Raw genomic sequence first — 23,206 nt, 5'->3', positions numbered from 1 at the left:
ATTAACTGATTTTGCCTTTAAAGGACTTTCATTCCCTTTGGGCCTCATGCAAATAAGAGCAGAATAAGAAGCTGTGAAATGTTAACAGAGGACTTCATTAAGCAGTCTTGGTGATAGCATTTGCCAGGAATGGGGATAATTTGCCAACAGATAATTGAGAGCTGACTATATATGTGTCCTAATTAAAAAAAACGATTCTTGTCACTGCCCTGGGATTCTGGGCCCAGCCTTCTGGTTGGTCTGGGATATTAGCCACAGTAGACTTTTGTATGTACACTTTCTGCTTCCCAGAGTGATTCTCATAAATGATCTTACTTAATAATCCTCTCAGTGCCCCATGGAGGAGGGTTCATCACCAGCCTCCCAAGCAGAGACTTGAGAGGCCAAGGCTCAAAGCCAACTGTCCCGCTGTAGCAATGGCCACCCTATTCAGTCTTCCTCCCCCTCACTCTGACACCCTGGAGAGGGTTTTCATTATTTGTTTCTACCCAAGAAGGCACCAGCAAGGAACACACAGCTAGTTTGTAACAGCTAAAGCTTGTAAACATCAAAAGTTTGCTGTAAGCTTGTGTATGAAGGAGAAGTTTTATACTTAAAGCACTTAGGAAAAATGAGAGAGGATGTGCAGGCCTTTGGCGGTACACAGGGTAGGAGTTAGGTTCTTCCATTCGAGGAGGCCCAGGTTGCCATCCGGTGTCCCAGAAGATTGGCTGGCCATGGGGATCTCCTAGGATATAGGATCAGACCCAGTTCCAGGCTGGCCATTTCCACAGCTATCCTGGGACAGACAGACAGACAGACAGACAGACAGACAGACAGACAGACAGACAGACAGAGAGCCTTTCCCACTTCATGGATGAGGAGCCTGAAGCTCAGAGAAGAAAAATAACTGGTCCAAGGTCACTGGTGACGGCCAATGGCACTAAGGTTTGCCGGCTTTTGTTTACACAGCTGTACTGAGTGCAGAGGGAACTAGATCCCTGGCTTTCTTCTTTAGAGGGCGGAACCTGGGTACAGTGCTCTCTAACTGCTGCAGCTGTGCTCTAAGAACAGATGTGGCAATGGTAGGCCATCTGCTTTAGCCCCTCCAACTCTAGATCAGGGTAATGCTCCCATCATGTGCTATTCGGGCTGAGCTGAGCCCCATACACAGCAATTCAGGACGAACATTCTCTGTACCTAGGATAAGGCATAAACATTATTATTTTTCCCTTTTATATGTGTGCATGCCTAGAGGCCAGCTTTCAACCTCCAATGCCATCTACCCTTTTTTTATTTTTGTTTTTTATTTTTTTAAGAACATCACGCACAGAACCGCTGCTCTCAATATCCAGGAACTTTCCTACCTCAATCTCCTCAGTGCTTGGATTACAAGTGGGCTACCACACCTGGCTTTTTGACATGTGTTTTCAAGATCAAACTCAGGTCATCATGTTTGCATGGCAAGCACTTTTTTAACTGACTAAGTTATCTTCTCCCCTGCACCCCCCTCTCTGTTTCTCCCTCTTTCCATAGGATCTCATTTTGTAGCTCAGACCAGCCTTGAACTCATAATGTTCCTGCTCTCACTTGCTCGGTACTGGGATTAAGGGCGTGCTCCATCATGCCCTGCTTGGAATGGCGACTTCCACTCTTCTTCCTGGTGCATTTTTAGATGGGAAACTGATCCTCTATGAGAGCTTTCTCAGCTCAGTCCTGAGCTTAGTGACTAATGACTTCCATTCCCTGCACCGCTGGAGCTGTGGGCCTTTGCAATCACTGCTTCCGCAGTGCTGAGCGGCTTATTTGTTCTGCTATAACTCAGGGAGGGCTGGCGGGTGCCTACCTGAACCCTTGTGCTGGGGCCGTGGGACCAGGGGCCTGCTGTTGGCTGCCATCTCGGGAGAGTGGTCAGTGCCTGTCTGCCTTTCAGGACATCTCTGTTTTCTAGCTGGAGGGCCTCTGGAGATGCTTACGGCTCCTATTATAGCGGAGTTACTCATGGCTTCACTGGAGAGAGTGGAGCAGCGTTGAAACTTCCTCCCCTAAATGCAGCAATATTTGGTAACACTTGGCGTCTTGGGGAGAGAATTCATGTCCGTAATTAGTTACTGTATATCACCGTGAGTACTCTGCTCAGGATTTACTGGGCAAATACCATTTAACTGCACAATAACTACAGGTCCTTGCTGCTTATTGGGTAATTTACTAAGGCTGGGAGAATGGGGCAGGAGGGATGCTGAATAGGAGGTATTGTAACCCCTTGAATCAAACTTTATGAGTTCAGGTTTGGCAGAGAAGAGGTTGCTCGCCGCCAGCTCTCCTTGCTTTGTTTTGCAGGGTTGGCGGCAGATTGCTTCCTTTCTTTTATTCATTGCAGAAGGATAGGTCTGAGACTGGGCTGTGGGACTGCCCAGGGCCACCTAGGATTATAGAGGGGTCTTTTGATGGGGAAGGCCTTTGGCCAGAGTCTGCTGCAGAAACTCAGGCTATGCATCCAGCCTGTCATTGACTCCCTCCATGGGGTCCCTTTCTGTATCTGGGCCAGTGGGTGGGAGGGCAGGGAGCCGTCCTTGGCTGGCAGCATTAACATAACCTCAGTTCTTTCTTCTCTCACAAGTATGGGGGTTGCTTGGGAAGCAGCCATCCCTGGACCTTGGATGGCGTTCCCAGCCCTAATCTGCTTGAGCAAAGTCTGTCTTAGTTTGGCCATGCACTGTCTAAACTCCCATAACCTATTTAGGCCACAGAGAGGGGAAGAGACGCAATAATGAAAAACTCAACGTACAACATTGCCTTACGCAATCTAATAAATTACTCCATAGCCGGCTGCCAGCTCAGACTAAGCCCAATATTGCCTGCAGTAATTATTTGGATCAAATGCAGTTTATCTGCTTCATATTTGTGCTTCTGTGCTCAGTGGTAACTTATAAATGTCATTGTGGTGTTTATTTGTTATAATGAAACTTAATGGCATTGGAAGCTAGGAGCAGAGCTGGTGGGGCGGCAGGTTTAAAACAATCTCTTCATCTCTGGAGGAGTAGAGAGCCAAGATAATACTACAGCGCCCTGTAGAGAAGAGATTTGCAGAAGCATTGTGTCCTTGTACTGTATGGGGGATGAGAGGAAGCCAAGAGCTCTGAGCTGGCACCAAAGGTCATTTGGCTTTGCCTCTGGGAACATCTATCAGGAGTGGGTAAGACTTGGCTGTAGTTAACCCACCACTCTCCCATCTGTTCTTACTCTGTTTTCTGAAGACTTTTGCATTATGGGAGGTGTTCAGTTTTCACCCAACCAGTGGCTGCTCTAGATGAGCAATGCTCATTGCCTAGGGTGTTGGGAAGCCGAGGTCTTGAATTGTGATGGAAATTAGAGCCCAAATTACTTTGTTGTAGAGGAGGGTCACCCCAAGTGTAAGGCTCGGCAGAAGCAGCACAGAAAAGGGCGAGGCACTGAGCATGGAGCTTGGAGTTCTAGCTGATCCAGTGCTGGCTTCTACAGTGTACTGGCTGGATGGCTTTGTGCAAGTTATTCTCCTCTGAATTTGATTTTTCTCATGTGGATAATGGGAGTCAGCATAGCTATCCCTTAGGGCTGTGGTGATCATTAAACAAGCGGATGTGTCTAAAGCGATGAACATAGTGTGTGGAACAGAGTAAATGATGGCTAAGGATTGCGGTGGTAGTGGTTGGTACACAGTAGATGGCCAACCGATATTGGCCGAGTGAATAAGTGAACCATGCCACTTCTCACTTATGTGGATTACAAAACCCTCTTTCAAACAGCTGACCTCGGATTCGGCCTTCACGATGGTCAGGGTTGCATAGTGTGGGCATGGAGGCACAGACTTATTAGTGACTTGCCCAAGGCTACCCAGTTGGTATGTGGAGGGGAAATTAGTTCTCCTACATCCCAGGGCAGAGTGCCTCCTGTCAGTCCTCCCATGACAGCTCCTGACTTGACCTTGGAGGCTGAACTCATTCATGCTGACATGCTACCTTGTATAGCATGCAGACTGTTACTCTCCAGCACAACCGGGGCCTCTGCCACACTGCTTCCTCTTAATATTGCACTTGCTATTTGCTCATGAAATAGTCCTGCTTTCCTCCTTGGTAACATGTATGTGTAAGGCCCCTAAAGAATAGTCATCATTGTAATTTCTCCCACAGGCCATCTGTCTCCCACCACTCCTGTTTGGCCTCTGCACAAGTGGTAATGAACTGGGGCATCCACTCGGAACAGTAAGTACTATGGAACTTTATATTGTTCCAAAGCACCTGCACAGCTGTCATATATATATTATCTCTAAAACAAATGCATGCAACAAAGAGAGTTGGTGTTGTGAATATACCCATTTTGCAGATGAGAAAACACATGTTTTCCAAGAGAGATCAAGGTCAAGGTTTTATTCCTCATCAAGAGCAGGACTAATGTTTAAAAATACATTCTTTGTTTGAGTCCCCAATTAAACATTACCTGTGGAAGTGTTTGCTTCATGCAAATAAAACACTATCTTGTTGGTATAATACCTTACAATTTGCAGTGTTCACCCATCTTACTTTACTGGTCCTCACAAGGCAGCAATGATTTTTTTTTCTTGTCTGACAATGCTAACTCAACTAGCTAGTAGCAGGTATGGGCCTTAAACCACAATTTCTCAATGTGGATTTCAAGGGAACACTAAGCTTGACACATCTTGTAAAGATGTTTTATAGACAGTGAGTTTGAGAACTGTTTCTCACTTTTGGTGGTTCATCGTGCCCTTTGGCATATTAGTTTCCAAGATATTCAATAAGAAAGAGACTGTTTAATTAGAGATTGTTCAGCTTTTACCTACCTTGTCTAAGCATTGAGGCTATATTTTACAAATAAAATAAAACAAAACAAAAACCCAACTAATAAACAGGCTGTAGAAATACTGCTTCAGGGATGAGTGTGGGCCCACATCCCTCTACTGTGTTTTCAGGGGAAAGGAGGAGAGAGGAGAGTAAGGATGGGGAAGAGGCTTTCTTCTGTGGACCATCAGAGTTGAAGCCCCTTGGATGCACCTTTCCTTTCTCTGACCCTAGACAGTGCTGCCCAGAGAATTCACTCAATACCAGGCTGGGTTAGCCAAGACTTGATCTGGGGTAAGATCAGAGTAGGGTATGTGGGTAGTGCATGGTGGAGAGATATGAGGCAGCAGCTCTGAGCCTTGGAGGAAGTGCACAGGGACACACTGCAGCCCTTTTAGTCACATCTACCCTTCCTGATGATGGGGACAGCACCTCATTATATCACCTGTGGAAGTAAGCTGAGTGAAAATAAGAAGCCACAGCACTTTCTGTTATGGAAGTTTTGGTGTCTTTAAGTACCCCACTATGTTATGTAAACATGTTTTTGTTTTAATCCCAATTGTGGGATATGAGGCTGCCTTAGTTTATCCATAGCTGTTAACTATAATTGCCTTGTGCAGGAATGTGTCTTTGCCAGGTGATAACAGCCTCATGTGACTTGAAGAGGGGCATGATCTTTGCCATCTACAGATAATTCAAATCTGAGGACTCTGAGAGGGTATAAATATCAGAGCCCAGAGAGAGAGAGAGAGAGAGAGAGAGAGAGAGAGAGAGAGAGAGAGAGAGAGAAATGGATGATTTGAGGATCCGTTGGAAGAGGAAGAAGGCTGGTGGCTTATTTGCTGTTTGTTACTGCTGGACTGCTGGATGTCTTGACAACTGAGATTGGTATTGCCTCAAAGAACCTGATGACCCTAACAAGACAGAAATAGTAAAGAGACCAATGCCCCCTTTCCCCACTAACCTTCTTTCTTTCCTACCTAGTGCTGGGGGCATTGGTGGAAAGGAGATAAAGGTATAAGAGACCCCATTAAAATAGAGTTTAAAAGTGTGTCTACACTTCCTGGCCATATGCCTTAGGTAAATGTACCAATCTTTCTAGGCTCCAGTTTTTTCATCCTCAAAATGGGGACAGCAGAACAATAGGTGATACAAAAACAGAGACAGGGAATTCAGGGGTAGAAATAAGCAGTAATGGGTATAGGAGAATGAGTTGGGGAGAGTTAATTAAAACTTAGGATATATATTTAAAAAGCCAAATGGAAACCCACTTATTTGTAAGCCAACTAAAAAACACAAGTTAAGATTGGCCATGGTGGCACACAGCTTTAATCCCAACATTTGAAAGGCAGAGGAAGGCCCTTAATCCCAGCATGCCTTTAATCCCAGTGCTCTTAAATTCAAGGCCAGCCTGGTTGGTCTACAAAGCGAGTCCCAGGACATCCAGGGATACACAGAGAAACCACGTTTCAAAAACAGAAAAAACCAAACCAAACAAAACAAAACAAAACAAAACCAAAAACAACAACAACGACAACAACAACCCGCCCCCCCAAAAGTTAAAAAACAAACGGTATGAGAGAAATCTCAAATGTCTGGATAATGGTGCTCCAGAAAGCCAAGTGTTGATAACAGGATCCGTAGTACCAGGTGGGAGGTGCTGCCTCATGAATTATTGTCTAGGGAGACCCCAGAGACCTCCAAACAATACAGGCTCTTGCCATTGCTTATTGTTGTCCACCAGAACTGGTTGATAAAATCCTATTGCTAAAGATACCACACACCTTGGTTGTAAGATATAAAGTATGTGGGAACCGAGCTTCCTCCCTGGTGGCTGGCTCCCATAGTCCTAGAAGATGTTGTACAAGATACTGGAAGAAAAAAAAAAATCAAAGCTTTTACTCAGCTGTCAACTCTATCAATTACAATACCAATTTGCCAGGAAAGATGTACCCACGGGTACAATATTGGTATGTCTATTATGGGGTAACTAACTACTTTCTAATCAGATTCAAGGCTTGATCCACAAGAGGGAATCCATACCTGATACTGTAAAGTCAGCCAACACTCCATTGCTGAGAAGATCTTAATCCAAAAGATAAAGTTACTATTGTTACTTAAACAAATTGTCATGGCATCAAATAATTCCTAAATAGTTATGTTCATAACCATAGACAAATGCCACTCCCAGCCTTAATCAGAGAAGCTGCTCTTTGCAACGAATGGTGGTAAGTGAGAGATGTATGCCTGTTCAGGATGCTGAGAATAAGCGACAGTTGAGTGCTCAGCCTTAAACGAGACATAGACACCAGCTACCTTCTCTGAAGCTTAGGGACCAACAAGGAAGAGGGGCTTGAAAGACAGTAAGAGTGGGGAGATAAGAAGAAGGGCTGTGAAGTGCTGTCTTCTGGGTATGGCATAGCCAATGCGGCCATGATTTCACAGTATCTGTGGCTGCCTGCAGTGGGTCTGCACAAGACTAAACCTATCAACAGTCAATCATGGCGCAGGGAGGGACTTTCTAGGCCTTCCCCTTCCTAGGAGAACTGTTGGCTATTGTTGGATTTTGGGAGAAGAACAGTCACTATCTCCAACATGAACCCACTGAGGAGCCCACCGGACTCCCATGGAGAGTGCTAGACCCACGGTCACACAGATGATCCTGGCTAAACTTGGGGAAACTCAAAACAAAGCTAACATTAGACACATGAATGTGGAAAAGGGATTTGAGGGAGTGGGGCTGAGATTGAGGAGGACAGGGGGTTAAAGTCATCAGAATGCAGTTTATACAGTTCAGTAAAGTGAATAAGAGTTAAAGAAAAATAAGGATGGAGCTGGAATGATGGCTCAGCAATTAAGAGCTCTTTCTGTTCTTCTAAAGCAGTGGTTACTAACCTTCCTAGGGCTGTGGCCCTTTACCACAGTTCCTCACGTTCTGGTGACCCCCAATCATAGAATTATTTTTATTGCTACTTCATAACTGTGATTTTGCTACTGTTATGAATCATAAGGTAATTGTCTGATATACAGAATATTTCATATTTGACCCACCAAAGGGCCCCAACCTAACTGTTGCTCTAGAGGACCCAGGCTCAATTCCGAGCGCTCACATAGAGGCTCTCTAGTGCCTCTCCATCTGTTAACTCCAGTTTCAGGGAGTCTGATGGCCTCTCCTGTCTGCCGCAGGCAGCAGGCATGTATGTGGTGTACAGATACACATGCAGGCAAAACATACATATACATAAAATCAGACTTTTAAAAAATTGGGATGACACTTTTGTCGTGGTGGGTGATAACAGATACAAAGCATATACGACTGGTGTTTTGATCTTACATCCTCATAGGTTCGCTCTGGTCCTTTCTCTTTCTTGAAGTTCCCTAGTTTTGCTGCAGTCAGAGCTTCTAGCTTTACCTACTGTTGTGCCCCAAGAGAGCATCCTTCGCACATCTTTCGGTCTCTCACCCCACCTTTCTCTGTCACTAGCCACTCATCTGTCCCTGAATCTCAAATTCTGATGGAAGTTAGGAGCTCTGTTGGGCCCCCTTGGTCTTCTAGGCTGTAGCACTTCAGGATCCATAGGACAGTTTCTGATCCCCAGTACCTGAAAACCTCACTGTTGGGGGCTTTCTGTTTGGGGGGTACTCACACCAGTCAGGTAAGCAGTGCTGGAAGTTAACCCTCTTACCTCAAGACATATGAAGCCCAAACATCTAACCCATGTCTCTCAAGAGATAGTTTGTAAGTCCCCTTCTCCTTGGGTCTCCTGACTTTGAGCCACTACTCTATAGCTTGTCCCAGAGTTCCCATGAATCTAGGCTTTAGTTGGCCACAGTGGTAAGAGGCCTGGTGATACCCTGTGTTGCCTCCATTCTCCCATATCAATTTTTTTTTTTGAGACAGTGTTTCTCTGTGTAGCTTTGGCTGTTCTAGACTCACTTTGTAGATGAGGCTGGCCTCGAACCCACAGAGATCCACCTGCTTCTGCCTCCCGAGTGCTGGGATTAAAGGCATGCGCCACCATGCCTGGCCTCCCATGTCCATTTTTAAATGTCACTCTGGTACCCTTTTCTCCTGCAGATAAATGATCACACATTTGAATGTGCTTCTGGGATAACTGGGCAAAGTGGGGACTATTCCTCCACATCTCCCACTGCTCTGAGTACACAGTCGGCCCTGATAAATCCCCAGCTCAAACAGCAATGAACTTTCAAAGCAGACCCAAGTGCAGCTCTCAGTGCAGTGAGAGGAGCTGGCTAGCCAGAGTGGCAGATTAAGGGGCGCTAGATGGGAATCTTGTCCCTTTGTATGAATGACAGCATCCACTGCTACATCCTCACCTCTGCACCTACAAAACCTGATTCGGGGTCACATCTTGTCAGGTGCAGAGGGGCCTTGGCCTAGCATCCTTCCTCCACAAGAGAGGAGTGGCCTGTGCCATGTTTTGAGATCCTTTCATGAATAGCAGTTGAGATGTGTTACTCTTTGCTGCTAAGAGTTGTGGTTATTCCTAGTCCATTTGACTCAGGGGCGGGGGACTGTTACATTGCTCTATTTATCCCACACTCGGTATGCGGTTACTGGAACTGTCACCGTGTCCTGTATTCCATAGGCTATTATGTGTATTTCAAACCATTATATAAATGGACTTGATTTGGTACTTTTGAATGTCATTAAACTCCTCCCATACCAGTAACAACACCGTTTCCATGGAAACAAATATATTTCAGCCAGGAAGGCACAGGGAAGAAGCCGACGGAGTAGAGGGGGAAAACAGTACCCCATTGCTGCTTCCAGAGTGATGGACCGGGCACTGTGCAATGACCACCCTGCGAAGGTGGTACAAGTGCCATCAGATTTTATTGACTTCCCTTCAAAAACAGTCCTGGGTAATTCATCTCGGACCCAAACCTACTCATTCTGCCGCACAGCTCTAAAAACTTTATGGCACTACAGGTCATTAGGCACCTCATTTATTTCCACTCTTCTCTGCTTTCTCCAGAGGGGGAGGGGCCTGGGGCGTAGGTCTCAGGATTCAGCGAATTCAGTGATGGAGTTTTGGGACTAGATGAGGGCAGAGAGGCAGAGAGGAGAGAGGGGGTCTTTTTAGGACACAGTGTAGGGGGAGACCCCTATACCTTGCCCATAACTGCTGCTTCCCAGGTCGCTCAATCCCTTCTTAGTGCAGTTGGAATGCCAGGATGAGAACTCTTGGAGACAGGCGTCCATGGCCTTGACAAGAGTGTGTATCTCATAGGGGCTGGAGAGATGGCTCAGTAGTTAAGAGCATTCACTGCTCTTCCAAAGGTCCTGAGTTCAATTCCCAGCGCCCACATGACAACTCAGAACTGTCTGATGTCCTCTTCTGGTATACATATGTAAATGCAGACAAAGTACCTTATACATAAAATACATAAATAAATTGAAATAAAGTAAATAAAAAAAGAGCCTGTCTCTCATCCTTTAGAAAGATGCAAGCATTGGTTGCAACAGCCTCTTCAAGAAATGCAACCAAGTGTCAAGTTCTCCAAGAGGCCACCCTGGATATATCTTGCATGGCTTTCAGCCAGAATGAAGTCCTCTTCTCTGTGGCTACATCTGATTATTCATACTTGGTCAAGGCAGCTGTGACACTGTACTGCAATATTATGTACTTTATAGCCTTGGAAGCAGGGACCGCCTTCACAGGCCATGGGGCTGGCACTGTGCTATGAACAGGGAGGCACTGGGTGAATGGTGGTCAGTCCTAAGTGCCCAGATCCACAGTGTTTGAGAAGCCTTTCCATCCAGGGGAACTTGGCAAGGATGTTGAGCCATCAAAAGATGATGTGGACTACATCCCAGCTTATTCAGCTATGGATCATGGCACCGTTGGGAGTTGCTATAAGCTGTACGTGTAGGTTATAGGAAATTGGTATCACTGAAAGGTTTCTGGGCATGCAAAGACAAAAAAATAATTAATTTGAAACCAAACATTCAGTGAATCAGGTGTTTGTGGCAGTACTCACTTGTGTCCCATCACCTAGATATACTCACTGCAGCCTGGGTTCTGAATGCACAGTACGTGCACTTTTCACTACATATGCTGTCATGCCACACAGTGCCAACCAATGCTTCCTGAGTCGCCTTAGCTCAGTTCTGAGGCTACCAAATGTTATAAATGGTGATTTTTTTTTTACTATGTATACAACGTTTTTGCTCTCACAGAAACATACTACATAATTATGGAAGACAGGCTTAAGTATTTTTCTACCATCATTCCTTAGCGAGTAGGTATCAAAGCAGTGTGTCTGAATTTGAATGTTTGATCTTAAAAATTGCTATTTAAATTGGTAATTTGAGTTTTATGAAAAAACAAAACAAAACATGAAATGAACTTTGGCTTGGGCTTAGGACAGAACTTCCAGCAATTTCCGAAGTGCACTAAATGTGCTTCTGCCACATCATATGATGTGCTTATGCAAAGCAGAATTCTCAGCACTGGCAATTTTAAGATCAAATTTCTGATTTGAAAACCATTGGACATGTTCCACACACACCCTGCAGCGGCAAATATTTAGTCATGATTTAATTCTTTATGTAAAAATAAACAAGAACACCCATCTCATTAGTGTACAAATTTGTCTTTGTTTTTAATAAGTGGTAAAATTATGTGTGTATCAAAGATTAAGAAATATTAATTCCTTTATGATTTATCATCAGTAAATGCTTAGTTTACATGCCTATGTACCTGGAGTCATATAAATGTTTGGCTTAAACTTTTTTTTTTTTTTTTTTTTTTTGTTTAAACATTTATATGTTTAGTTTAAACATTTATATTAAATTTTCTCCAACAAAAGGTGGGCAAGTGGAAAAAGTTTAAGGAGCCATCAGCTAGATAACCTTTGGCTCCCTTCTGGCCCCACAAATCTATGATGATTTACTTCTAAGCCTGTTATGACCAGGACTGGAATTGCATCCCGATTTCTCCAACTCCCAAGCTACAGTGTTTGGCTTACGAGGTACAATGCTAAATGAAATATTTAAACTGAAATATGTATCAAAACAACTGGCATGAAGAGTGGCTGCTCTTCCCAGGTCGACGGCAGCATTTCTGGGGACAGAGCGCTTGTCCAGCTCATAATTTCTGAGCCTGGTACAGGGCTGAGCGGTGGGGGTGAGGGTGGCCAGGCGTGACTTCTACATGTTCTTTCACGTCACTGTGAAGAACCCACTTCCTTTTCCCCAGAGGTTCTTGCAGCCTGTCTCTTATAAAGCATACCCTAACCCATCTAATTAGGCATTTTCCCCTGAATGGTCCAGTCAATTGTGTGCTGCTCAGATTTGAGTCCTGGCCTCTACGTTCCCCCTGGTTGTGTTATGCTAAGCAAGTCACATGCCTTTCTTGAGGCAGTTTCCTCTTTTCCAGGTGCATGCTCATGTTTCTTTTTACCCATGTCCGGAGACATCTCCCATCTTTACTCTTCTGCCGTTATCCATTCTGTGCAAACATTTGAGTTAGGATCTTGAGATATAACAGACCTAATGGGGCTTATCTACTGAGAGGCCAGGCAGCTATTAGTGAGGCAACTGTAATATGAACTTACACCTGTACACAAAGGTAAGAGTTCTGGAGGGCAGGGGTGTCGTCTAAAAAAGCACACACTGAGGCGAACAGGTCAGAGGAGAACTCAGTGGAGAATGATATTGGATCTTAGAGGATAAGCAAGGAATTAGCATGCAAAGAGTAGGGAGATGCATATGTTGGAGAGAGAGAGAGAGAGAGAGAGAGAGAGAGAGAGAGAGAGAGAGAGAGAGAGAGAGAGAGAGAGAGAGAAATCCAGAAGAGACCTAGAAGGTTAAATCCCCAGGATACATTGAAACCAGGATGTGAAAGGGAAGGGGGTGTTTATAGAGTAATTTGGCATGGTCTGCAGCCAAGGGAACCCTCTGACTTTGGATAAACAGGTCTTCTGTAGGAATGATGGCTAAAGGAATAAGCCTGGGACAAAGCTCTAGAATCTTCCATCAGATTGTGGCAGGAGAATGGAAATAGCTGGTCTCTTGTTCCAAGATGCTGAGTGAATTAAATAACAATCATAAAGTGCTCTGGAAGCCCGAGTCTTGCCATAAATAATAAACAGGGACATTATACAAATAACCAGCTTTGTAGCCCTGGTGGAGGAAAACACATCATCAAGAAAAATGAATAAGAAAAAATGCACCCCAAAGCACCAACTAACAAAATGACAGTATTAGCCAATGTCTAGGGGACTATGGCAGGCACCTCAGGAGTACTCTCAGGAAAATGATTGCGTGCCCTCTTCATGATCCAAACTGGCCCCAAGGAGCCTTCTGGCCAGAGCTGTCCACACTAGCAGGCCTTGTCTTTCCTAGGCTCAGGGCTCTGGGCAGAGGTCCCAGGCTATCTATTCTGTTTCCCCTCTGCACAAATGGAAATACAGTTAGTTTTCAGATTGGGCGGCATTGAAGCCAACCACGACTTCTATCTTCTCTGCAAGGAGAGGTAGGAGAAAGAAACTCCCAAGTGCTTTTGGGGGCAGTTGGCAAACCCACTCAACTTAAAACAGACTCCTTTGGAGCATAATCACCAACATTATGGGATGGACCAGAAAGCATTGTGTGGGTGGTGGGTTGAAAGTCAGATTTGAGTTTGCATCACCACAATTTAGAACATTCTCTGGTTAGTTTCTGTCAACTGGACATGGACTACAGTCACCTGGGAAGGTGAAACTTCACATGAAGAGTTTCCCTGATCAGCTTGGCCTGTAGGCAAGCCTGTGGGGGATATTTTTTTGTGATTAATAATTGATATAGGAGGGCTCAGCTCACTGTGGGAAGCGGCATCCCTCATCACATGATGCTGGGGTTTTCTTATACATAGGAAGACAGGCCAAGAAAGTCACAAAGAACAAGCTGTGAGCAGCACTCCTCTTTGCTTTCTGCCTCCAGTTTCCATCCCTGTGTTCCAGCCCTGGCTTCCCTCAACTGTAAGTCAAATAAACACTTTCCTCCCCAAGTTGTTTTTGTTCAACATTTTGTCACAGCACCAGAAAAACAAACCAATACAGAGCCTTACAGATGACCTTATCCAAATTATTCAACTTCGAGTTTGACAAGGTTGAATTCTAGATGCCCAACATCTTGCGGAGACAAGCTCCCACACTTGGCTCCATATACTTGCTCCAACTATGGGGAAGCTATATTTTTCTTACCATCTCTTTTAGGAGATAGTAGACCAAGGTTGTCTTATACTCATTAAAGAAAGAGCAGGCATCTATATTGTCACAAAGAACTTCATGTTCCCTGTAGAAGGCTCTATGGCCCCATCGCTGAGAGGTGAGGACAAGAGCTATGGTGGACGTGCACTTGTCCATAGAACCAGAGCTAGCACGGTGGTGTTCCTAGGGTCTGCGAATGGACTTGGGACCAGGTATCTTGTTTCATTTTCCCTGGGCACTCCAGGAGGTCAGAGTCTTCATTCAGCACAAGGTATTTGTACCAATCACTGAGTAGCTTTTCCTGGTTCAGTGAGACAAAGCCAGGAGCCACTGCTGCTTTCCTGTCACTGAATACAGAGAAGCGGTCACACCCTGCAGTTCTGGATGCCTTGGAAGTTTGCTGTTTGCCCCGCTCTGCGGCTCAAGAGGCCATCTCTGTGCAGGAAACTTATCTGTGCCGGCCCACCCACCCCAGTGTGGGGGAAGGGGCTGGACAGAAGGGATGCCAAGGTTTCCTTGTCTCCTCTTTCCTTTAAGCACACTCTTGTCTACCCTTCTCAAGATGGGCTTCACAGAACTTCCTGGTTCCTAAGGGACTTGTGATGCTTGGTTTAGATGTTTTGCCTTTGGTACACCATGGGCAAGGACAGTCTCCCTGACCTTCCACTCTACCTGGGGCTCAAGAAGCCTCTAAACCTGTAACTCAGGTACTGCTGAAGATGTGGAGAGAACCCTGATCAGGCACTTATCATGTAGCCCTGGCTGACCTGGAACTTGCTACGTAAACCAGCCTGACCTAGAACTCACAGATATCCTCCAGCCACTGCGCTCCAACTTCTGGGGTTAAAGCATGGCCAGCCCAGAGATGCATTATATAAAATCCTCTGTTTTCCTTCTCAAGACCGAACTGATAGCTGCGGGTGACTTTGGACATTCATCTATTGTGACTCACAGTCTCTATTAAACATTTACTTAGGTAGTTTGCCGTGACTCTCCCTATGTGTGAGTCATTGAGCTAAGTGCCTAGGATGTGAAGAAATGGATGCGAGGTCTTCCCTTTCCCACAGGTGGGGCCAACGGTACATAAGTGGGAGGTTGATACATCACCACAAAGTGTGATACATACTGGGAAGAGAGCAGGCTGGTTGGCCAGGTGGAGCATATGGTGAGGGAGGTGTGGGCAGAGCTCTTTGTGGAGAAGATGCTTCACGGGGACGTGCGTTGTGATTTTACTGTGAGCTCCTTGTGGTCAGGCACTACATCTTCTTCGCTTTAACAGCTCCAGTACTTATAATGTAGCCTGACACTTATTATGAAAAACGGGTATCATTTTTATGATATTCAATGAATGTTTGATGAATAAATAAACAGTTTCTTCCCAACAGTTCCTGTAAAGCACCGAGTTCTGAAGAAGACGAAGACAATGATACCGGACAACACTGACATTCTGTGCCCTGTCTGTCTTTATCCGCTCCATCCTTGTCTGCCCTCAGCTGATCTCTGCCTGTATCTCTATTGGATCACCAGATTGTTGAGTCCAAACAGGAAAGAACCTGCCCCACACTCCACCACCAGCATTTACCAAACACCCTCCATTCCTGAGAATGCTACAGATTTTTCTCTGAGAGGCGATTAGGCACTCCCAAATAGAGCAGCTCTCTCATTGACTACCAAATGCTTCCTTAAATGATCTTTGAATAGCAGTTTCTTTTTATTGCTTTGTGTAGCTTAACAGCACCAATTGTGATTATTCTAACTTATGACAAGGCCCAGATCTATAAAGCTCTTGTTCACTCATTATTTTCCTCTTGCTCCTTCTCAAATGTCTGTTACTTTTTGGTATGTGGTGAGGAGGGGGTGGTGGTGGAATGAAAATAAAATAAAAGGAGATATGAAATTAACAGGGAAACAAATGAAATAGGTGATTGCTTCTCCCTAGGTGACAGACACTCTATTAAATGATGTTAAACAAAACAAATATGTTTTAATACAGCACGAGCAAGGCTTTTATATTTTATTTTGAAATGGAAATATAGCAATCATCACTTTATCTCTAATGGAAGAAGTAGCTAATTGTCTCAATAGCTCATGAATTCTGGCCACTTGGAGAAAAACAGTAATTATTATTAATTTTTTTTTACTGTTTTACCAATTCTTTAAATCATACCAAGGTGTGTTGTCTGGCATGGGCCAGGGATTCTGTTACTTGATCTATGTCATGGCTACTATTCCTGTTCAATTATTAATATGTAGGAGTTATAATTATTTTTAGTATTGCTATGAGATAATTATAAACCATAAAACAGTCCCTGTGCTTGTGGATGGCTTTCTTATCTGCAAATGGGTTGGGCTTAAGAGCCTCTGAGTAGAACATGCCTCTCATTTGCTTCCTGAAACAAGCACATGAACTTTAGAAGAGGGAAAACAAGGCTGTCTGGCCTGGAAGAAAATCTTTCTCCCCTCTTCCCATTGTGACGTGGACTTTTCCAGACCCAGAACTAACACACTGCACATGGCTTGTTCTACCCCACTGTCTTGGCCTCCTCTAGCCTGTCTCCATTTTGTAGGTTCAGACTTGTAACCCATCACACATCTTGGTCCAGCTTGCTCAGCACCCCTCCCTTCATTTTCTTTGTCACTTAGACACTCATGTCAGACACCTAGAGCTTCAAGATCCAAATGCAGGCCAGTTCCTGACTTTTTCTGCTTGCCCAATCCCTAGGAGCTTAGCCTCTGTTTCTGTAATGAGCATCTCTAGCAAGAGAACATGTCTATTCAGCACCACGGACAGAGTCATGCTGTCAGTTCCCACAAATTAGAAGTAACTGCCTACCTCTCCTGGGGTGCAGTGTTGAGAGTGGAGAAAGTGGTCTCTCTCTCTCTCTCTCTCTCTCTCTCTCTCTCTCTCTCTCTCTCTGTGTGTGTGTGTGTGTGTGTGTGAGAGAGAGAGAGAGAGAGAGAGAGAGAGAGAGAGAGAGAGAGAGAGAGAGAGAGAGAGAGAGGTCAACGAGAAAGACTGATGGGCTTGCCACAAGGTATGCAGCCCCAACCCCTGGCTGTGATCAGCCATGGGGCTCCTATAGATGATAAGTGGCTTCTGGAAGCTGCTGCTTTCTTGAACAGGCAGGCAGTGAATGTAAGAGATAAGAGCTTTCTGGATGTTCTTATGGTGATCTAACTTCTAGAAAACTGCCATCTTGATGGGTTCTGGTGGCAGGCCCTTAGCTAGCCTCAGGTTCTGTCTTGGGTCATATACAGAGGCATGAGTGTCATGGATGGTGAGTTAGCAGGACAGTTGGCTGCTGAGCACGCAGAGAAGGCACTGGGCTGTGTACAGTGTAACTCATGGGCAGATGATGGGATGTTCAGCCTCTCTTTTTGTCTGGAGTGGGAAAGAGGCTACAGGAACTATGAGCCCTGATGTGGGGAGAGTTCATGGCAAGCTGGGCTGGTGGTAAGAAGCCAAGACTTCATTTGCTTGACTTTAATGAATAAATGGCATCCCCAGCCATTGTTTATCTGCTTTTGAACCCTGACAAACAGTTTGTGGCATCTGATGAAGAGGGTTATTAGCTGCATGGAGACAGATGGCTGGGGATGGAGAGGATTGGCTCTTTATTACAGCAGACCCATAAGTGACAGTGATTTTCTCACATCCCAGTCCTCACGTCAAAGTCAATACATTCCCCCAAGTCCTCTGGGATATAGGTGAACCTCAGAAAAGGCACAGTGTTTGAGGAAGGCAGAACCACCTCTGAGTGGGAGACAGAATTCAATCTGTGGAGTTGGGAAAGTAGGCAGACCTCTAAGGGCAAGCTTTTGGAGTATAATACTGCTTTATTCTGTATGATTCTTCTGAGCACCCTGTACAGTGCTGTCAATTCAAGAAGTAGAAATGATTCAAGAGAAGGAGGGAGAACGTGGGATCACAAAGATAATGGAATCCCAGCACTCAGAGAGGCAGAGGCAAGAAGATCGCTGTGAATTCAAGGCTACCCTGGTCTACAAATGGAGTCCAGGACAGCCAAGGCTACACAGAGAAACCCTGTCTTAAAAAAAACCAAACCAAACCAAACCAAACCAAACCAACCAACCAAAAAAAAAAAAAAAAAAAAAAAAAAAAAAAAAAAAAGATAATAGAAGCAGATTTTACTGGGCTGGGTGAGTGGGTAGAAAAGCAAAGGTATGGAAGAAAGAAAAAGGAAGTAAGGGACATGTTGGGGGAAGAGAACATAGCAAAAGAAAAACACTGAATCATCACCCTGTGCTTTGGCACTAGCTGTTCTCCCTTGTGTAAATAGCACCATGAAGATCAAGTTGAGCCTCCCACTCTCCTTCCTGAGCTGATTTGTGTTCCTCACCCAGGTTCCTCTGCACCACCATTGTAGGCATGCCTTCCCCTCATTGTATTAACCCTGAGGGGCGGGGAGGGTCTCACCTTCATTCATTCTCCGAAACTTGTCCTTGGCCATGTAGCCCAGCACCAGACAGCATCCTCTCTTCTGGAGGCCAAGCTCTGGAAGGAAAGCATAGGTTGGGTGAGTTGGGAATGGGTCAGGAGCGAGGAGACTCCTTAACATTGGGCTGTGGATAAGCAGGGTTGCTTATTTAGAAAATTTCTCTACAGCACATATATCCCAGGCATAACGTAACTTAAAAGTTCTTGCTAGGTTCTCTCGGCATCTTGTGAGACATAGGACATTGTGCCTTTCATTTTTTACCACCCTCATTTACAGATGTTGGTGTTGGAGTCAGGATTTTGAAAGGTCGGCCGCAGAATACATTCTCATAACTGTTACTCTAGGCTCTAGGGGCTTTTTATAGTTTAGTACTTGAGGACCATGCCCAGGTCACTTTGAGACTGTGGCTAGACTTAGCTAAACAAAAACACCTGGTAGTGTCCAGAGTGGGACAGCACGATCAGACACAGTGGGCGACCCGAGAAAAATAGTGAGAATGGACACCCAGAGATAGAAAGGCAGGATGTGCTCCACCTGCTGGAAGGGTGGGATTCTGCAGTAGTTGATTCTTGTGTATTCCTGTGGACAGGCACTGGTCAGCAGCAGCATCTAGGACTTGAGGGGTGTAGACTCGGAGCACAGGGGCACACAAAGACTCATGGCATGCCGATTTTCCCAGAAGACCAAAATAGAAAAGCAACTCTGGGTAGCAAATACCTGACACTATGGCTTGCAGAACATTTTATGGAGCAGCTTCTATGATGTGTGAGTGCTGGCCTTGAGTCTATCTCCCTCACTAGAAAGTAAGCTACCTGGTCTGGTATTTGGCTTTTAGTCCTGATTTGTCTTGGGCACTTCATGTGTTCTGAAACAACTTCACATTGACTTTAATCTTTAGGTCCCACAGCAATGCTTTATGGCAGCAGATGGGCTGTTGCTGTTTGTTTGACACAGATTGGGGAATGGAGGCTCAACTCAGGCTCAACTTGACTGCCTTTGATACCTTTGACTTCTCATCTCTACTTCTTTGTTAAGAAACCATAAAAATGTGACAGCTGTCCTAAGCTGGGCAAATGGGTACATAATAATGTTCTAGAGGGCATATGACTACAGGTAGCCCCTACAGAATTTACAGCCAGGGTTTATGCTGCCTGGCTGCTTCCATCCTGGGTTCTCAGAGAAGGAGGCTCCTACTGAGTGGCATCACATCTGTCTATAACATGGATGTGCCCTTGGCCCTCCACCCGCAGGTGTCTTGGCTACCAAAGAATAGATGAGGTGGGATGATACCTCCTCCTGCCTCTGCTCAGGATGTTCTGCACCCATTTGCTGCTGCTCAGGTCTAGCCTCCGAGGACAGAGGGATGAAAAGAAAGGAAGGGCCCTCAAGAACAGATAAGTCAAGCTTAGGGGCTCATGCTCTAGGGAAAAAACAAAGCTTAGCAGGGTGCTGCAGCCCAGGGAGGTCATCAGCTTTGATCCCCTGATTTTTTAAAAAGGGATTTATTGACTATCAATGAAGAGCAGAGAGGCAGATCTGAGAGTGCTGTTTCCAAAGGCCCACTTCCCTTCCTTCCCCTGCACGCTTGCTCACTCATCTGAAGGCGCAGCCAAACCGCCCTCACTTCAAACAGCTTCACATCTCAGGCACCCAAATTGACATGTTAAGTTCTCCCAGCCGAGGCCTTGGCCCTTTCTTCAGGGGCTCCTGTTCTGTCGAGGGCCGTGTGGATCAAAGCCCCTTTGATGTTTACTTACTATATTTGTGGATTCCTTCTAATAGCCACCTCCAAAAGGCAGAAATGCAGCATGCAGAGAGGGGGCCAGTGGAAGTACAGGCTGTGCGGAGGCTCCTGGCTTCAGCCAACAATAGCTTTTTGCCTGAGCTTGCATCTAAAGTCCAGGTGTTGACAATAGGAAGAGACCCTAGCCATCAGAATGATAGGTGCAGTGTTCATCCGCAGAATAAGTGCTGAAGGTTCCTATTATATTTATCACTGACTCAGGCCTACCAAAAGCACACCAGTGGTGGCTTCTAATGAGAGAGGGAGCCTGGGATACTAGACTGAGCCTAGGAGGGACTCTAAGGAAGCATCGAGGTAGGAGGGCAGAAGATGCTGGAAGGATTTGGTCACTGTTTCCTCTGTCTTCTGGGCAGCTCCCCACACTTTCAGGTGAATGTGAGGGAAGCAGATCTAAAGATGAGAGCATGAGTGACCTGCCATATCTGATTGTCCACAGAGTTTGTCTCTACAACTCAACCTAGCTTATTTTATGTGTCACATACCAGGATACCTCCCAAGGGAGTGGTGAAGGAGAGGCTTGGGACTCATATACTTATTATAAGCAAGAGTCTCCTTGACTATATTTGATTTTTGTAAATGAGCAAGGAAAGAAATTTTTTTTAAAGCTCTGATTAATAAAAGAAATTGAGGACGAGGTAATTTCTCAATGTATTTGCCTCATTTAATTTGACTCGTGTGGGTTATTCTTAATTATTTAGGCGGCTACATTACAAGGCGCTAATAAGCACAGTGCAGAAATTTATTAAGTGAGAGGGCTTTCTGGTGGCGTCACTGCCGAGAAGTGGGGAGAAGCCACTGGGATCCTTTAGAGAGTAAGTGAGCTGGAGGGCTGGTAGCACGAGGATTAGCTAGCTTGTCATATGCAAAAATCTTTGGAGAGATTTGTGTAGCTAAATCAGAAGTCACCAAATCCACATGTGGAAGCCCACAGCAGCAGAGACAGAAATGAATGTGGGTGCCCTTCTGAGACAAAGAGCCTTGTCAGAGGTACTGGCTATACACAGACCAAGACAGAAGCAGGAAGTAATCTTGGAGGTTGGGGAAACATTCATCAAGTCAAAAGAACAAAACCACCAGGGGAGAAACGGAACAGCTTGGCAGAGAGAGCAGGAGGCTTTCTCTGTGAGTCAGTGTGGCCACCAGTCCACCCGCCCCTCTCTTATCTCTGAGATGGACAATAGACTGAAGACACAGATGTCAGTTTTGGACCTCAAGATATGGGGTCTTCTTCAAGTGGGCTGTTATGTTTGGCTTCATCAGTGGCAGAATCACCTGGATTCTCCAAAGGCTTTATTGAATATGATTGAATGGAGCCTTGGCTTAAAGTAGACTGTTCGTAGCCAAGTTAAAAGTCATTTGCAGTTGGGTAGTAAGATGGGGACAAAGGCTTAATCAGAGCTGTGTGCAAAGAATCAGGTTTCAGAACAGGCATGTTCCTTAGGAAGAAGGGATGCTTGGCATCCTGGGAACTTTGGGGCTCTGGATTCTGAGCAACAGAAGGACCAGAGTGTCCTTTTCCAGTCCTGAGCCCCTACTACCAGGCTCAGTGCCCAGCACGGAGCAAGAGAGATGCTGACTTAAAGAAAGGGCAGGCTCAAAAACGTTAGGGGTGGGGCGAGCAGTTCTCCCCAACCCAGATCAGAATGAAGATAGATGGGCTTAGATGTAGCAGGATGCATTTAAGTTAGGTTGGGATGCGTGTGGAGTGAATGAAACTTGTAATTCATCCAAACAGGGAACTGTTCCACAAGTAGGGAACACTGTGGGATGTTCTCCAGGGGGGAATAAAAAAAGATAGCTTTATAAATGGAGTGGGTTTCTTCAGCTCACAGGCTGTGGGTGGGGCTTTCTAGCCTCTGGATCCCTTTATTCTCACTTCTCCTAATGACTCGGTGATGCTGCGTTCCGTTTGTGGCGCACTTATTTTTTTTCACAATGCTGTCATATTTACTATCTCATTAGATGCTCACAGTAGCTTGGCGAAGTAAGAAAGGCAGAAAATATTTCCTCCATTTTGGAGTTAGAAACCAAGGCTTAGAGAACTAAAATGGCACTTGAGGGCCAAAGATCTAGCTCTTTCTGGGTCTCCCCCTAGAACTCAGAGCTGGTTTCAGGCTTAGTTCTTAGGGATACCAGGACTGTAGATACTGCAAGTCAAAACAGACCAGGAAATATCAGAGACCAGAGGTTAGCACTATAGGACTGCTTTGCAGGATGAGTTGGGTATACCCTCTCCTATTCATACGTTGTAGTCCTATTCCACCCAGCCCCTGCCAAATTCCTCATTCCTATGTGTAATCTTATGTGGAGACTGGGACTTTGCAGGGGTAGTCAGATTAAAATGAAGTCATAAGGATTGGCCTTAGTCCAATATCACAGGTGTACTTATAAAAGCGAAAGTTGAAGGAAACATACAAGATATACATACATATATATATGTATATATATATATATATATAAACACAAAGATGGCCATTTCTAAGGCAGAGGGGGAGAGATCTTCAATATGTCTTCCCCTTCTAAGTAGCCTTCAGAAGGACTCACTGACATCTTGACCTTGTGCTTTCAGCTTTGCAATCCTGAGGGAATGCATTTGTTTCAGTGTTGGTCACCCACTGTGTGATAACTTGTTACAGTAGCCCTAGCTAACTCATATAGACAGGAAGGGGAGGAGCTGGCTTTCCAGTGAGACTTGTCTATTTCCAGTGTCTGTGATTCTTTTCACCCCTCCCCCCTTTGTTTGGCCACAGAGCTACTCTTAGAGAAGAGTGTCACGTGACTACTCACTGGGTCCCAGCTGATGGGAAAGCATTGATCATGGGACATTCATAGGCAGTCTGGGATGTTGTGAGAATTTTGCTTTCCATTTGGTACCCTCCATCTAGAGACTGAGGAGCTCTCAAGTAATG

The 23,206-nt window shown here is 45.2% G+C and overlaps 1 protein-coding gene across 1 annotated transcript in view; it reads right to left on the bottom strand.

Moving 5' to 3' along the window:
• The window catches only part of Kirrel3 (kirre like nephrin family adhesion molecule 3), a 555,811-nt gene that overhangs the window by 108,101 nt on the left and 424,504 nt on the right, over positions 1-23,206 (bottom strand). The window contains exon 2 of the mRNA XM_051156140.1: positions 18,472-18,549. Within this exon, the coding sequence (XP_051012097.1) occupies positions 18,472-18,549 (78 nt within the window). The remainder of the gene's footprint in view (positions 1-18,471; positions 18,550-23,206) is intronic.

The sequence above is a fragment of the Acomys russatus genome, chromosome 14 (genome assembly GCF_903995435.1).
Source record: "Acomys russatus chromosome 14, mAcoRus1.1, whole genome shotgun sequence".
NCBI lineage: Eukaryota > Metazoa > Chordata > Mammalia > Rodentia > Muridae > Acomys > Acomys russatus.
The sequence above is the reverse complement of the archived record's forward strand: the minus strand, read 5'-3'. Positions and strand labels throughout refer to the sequence as shown.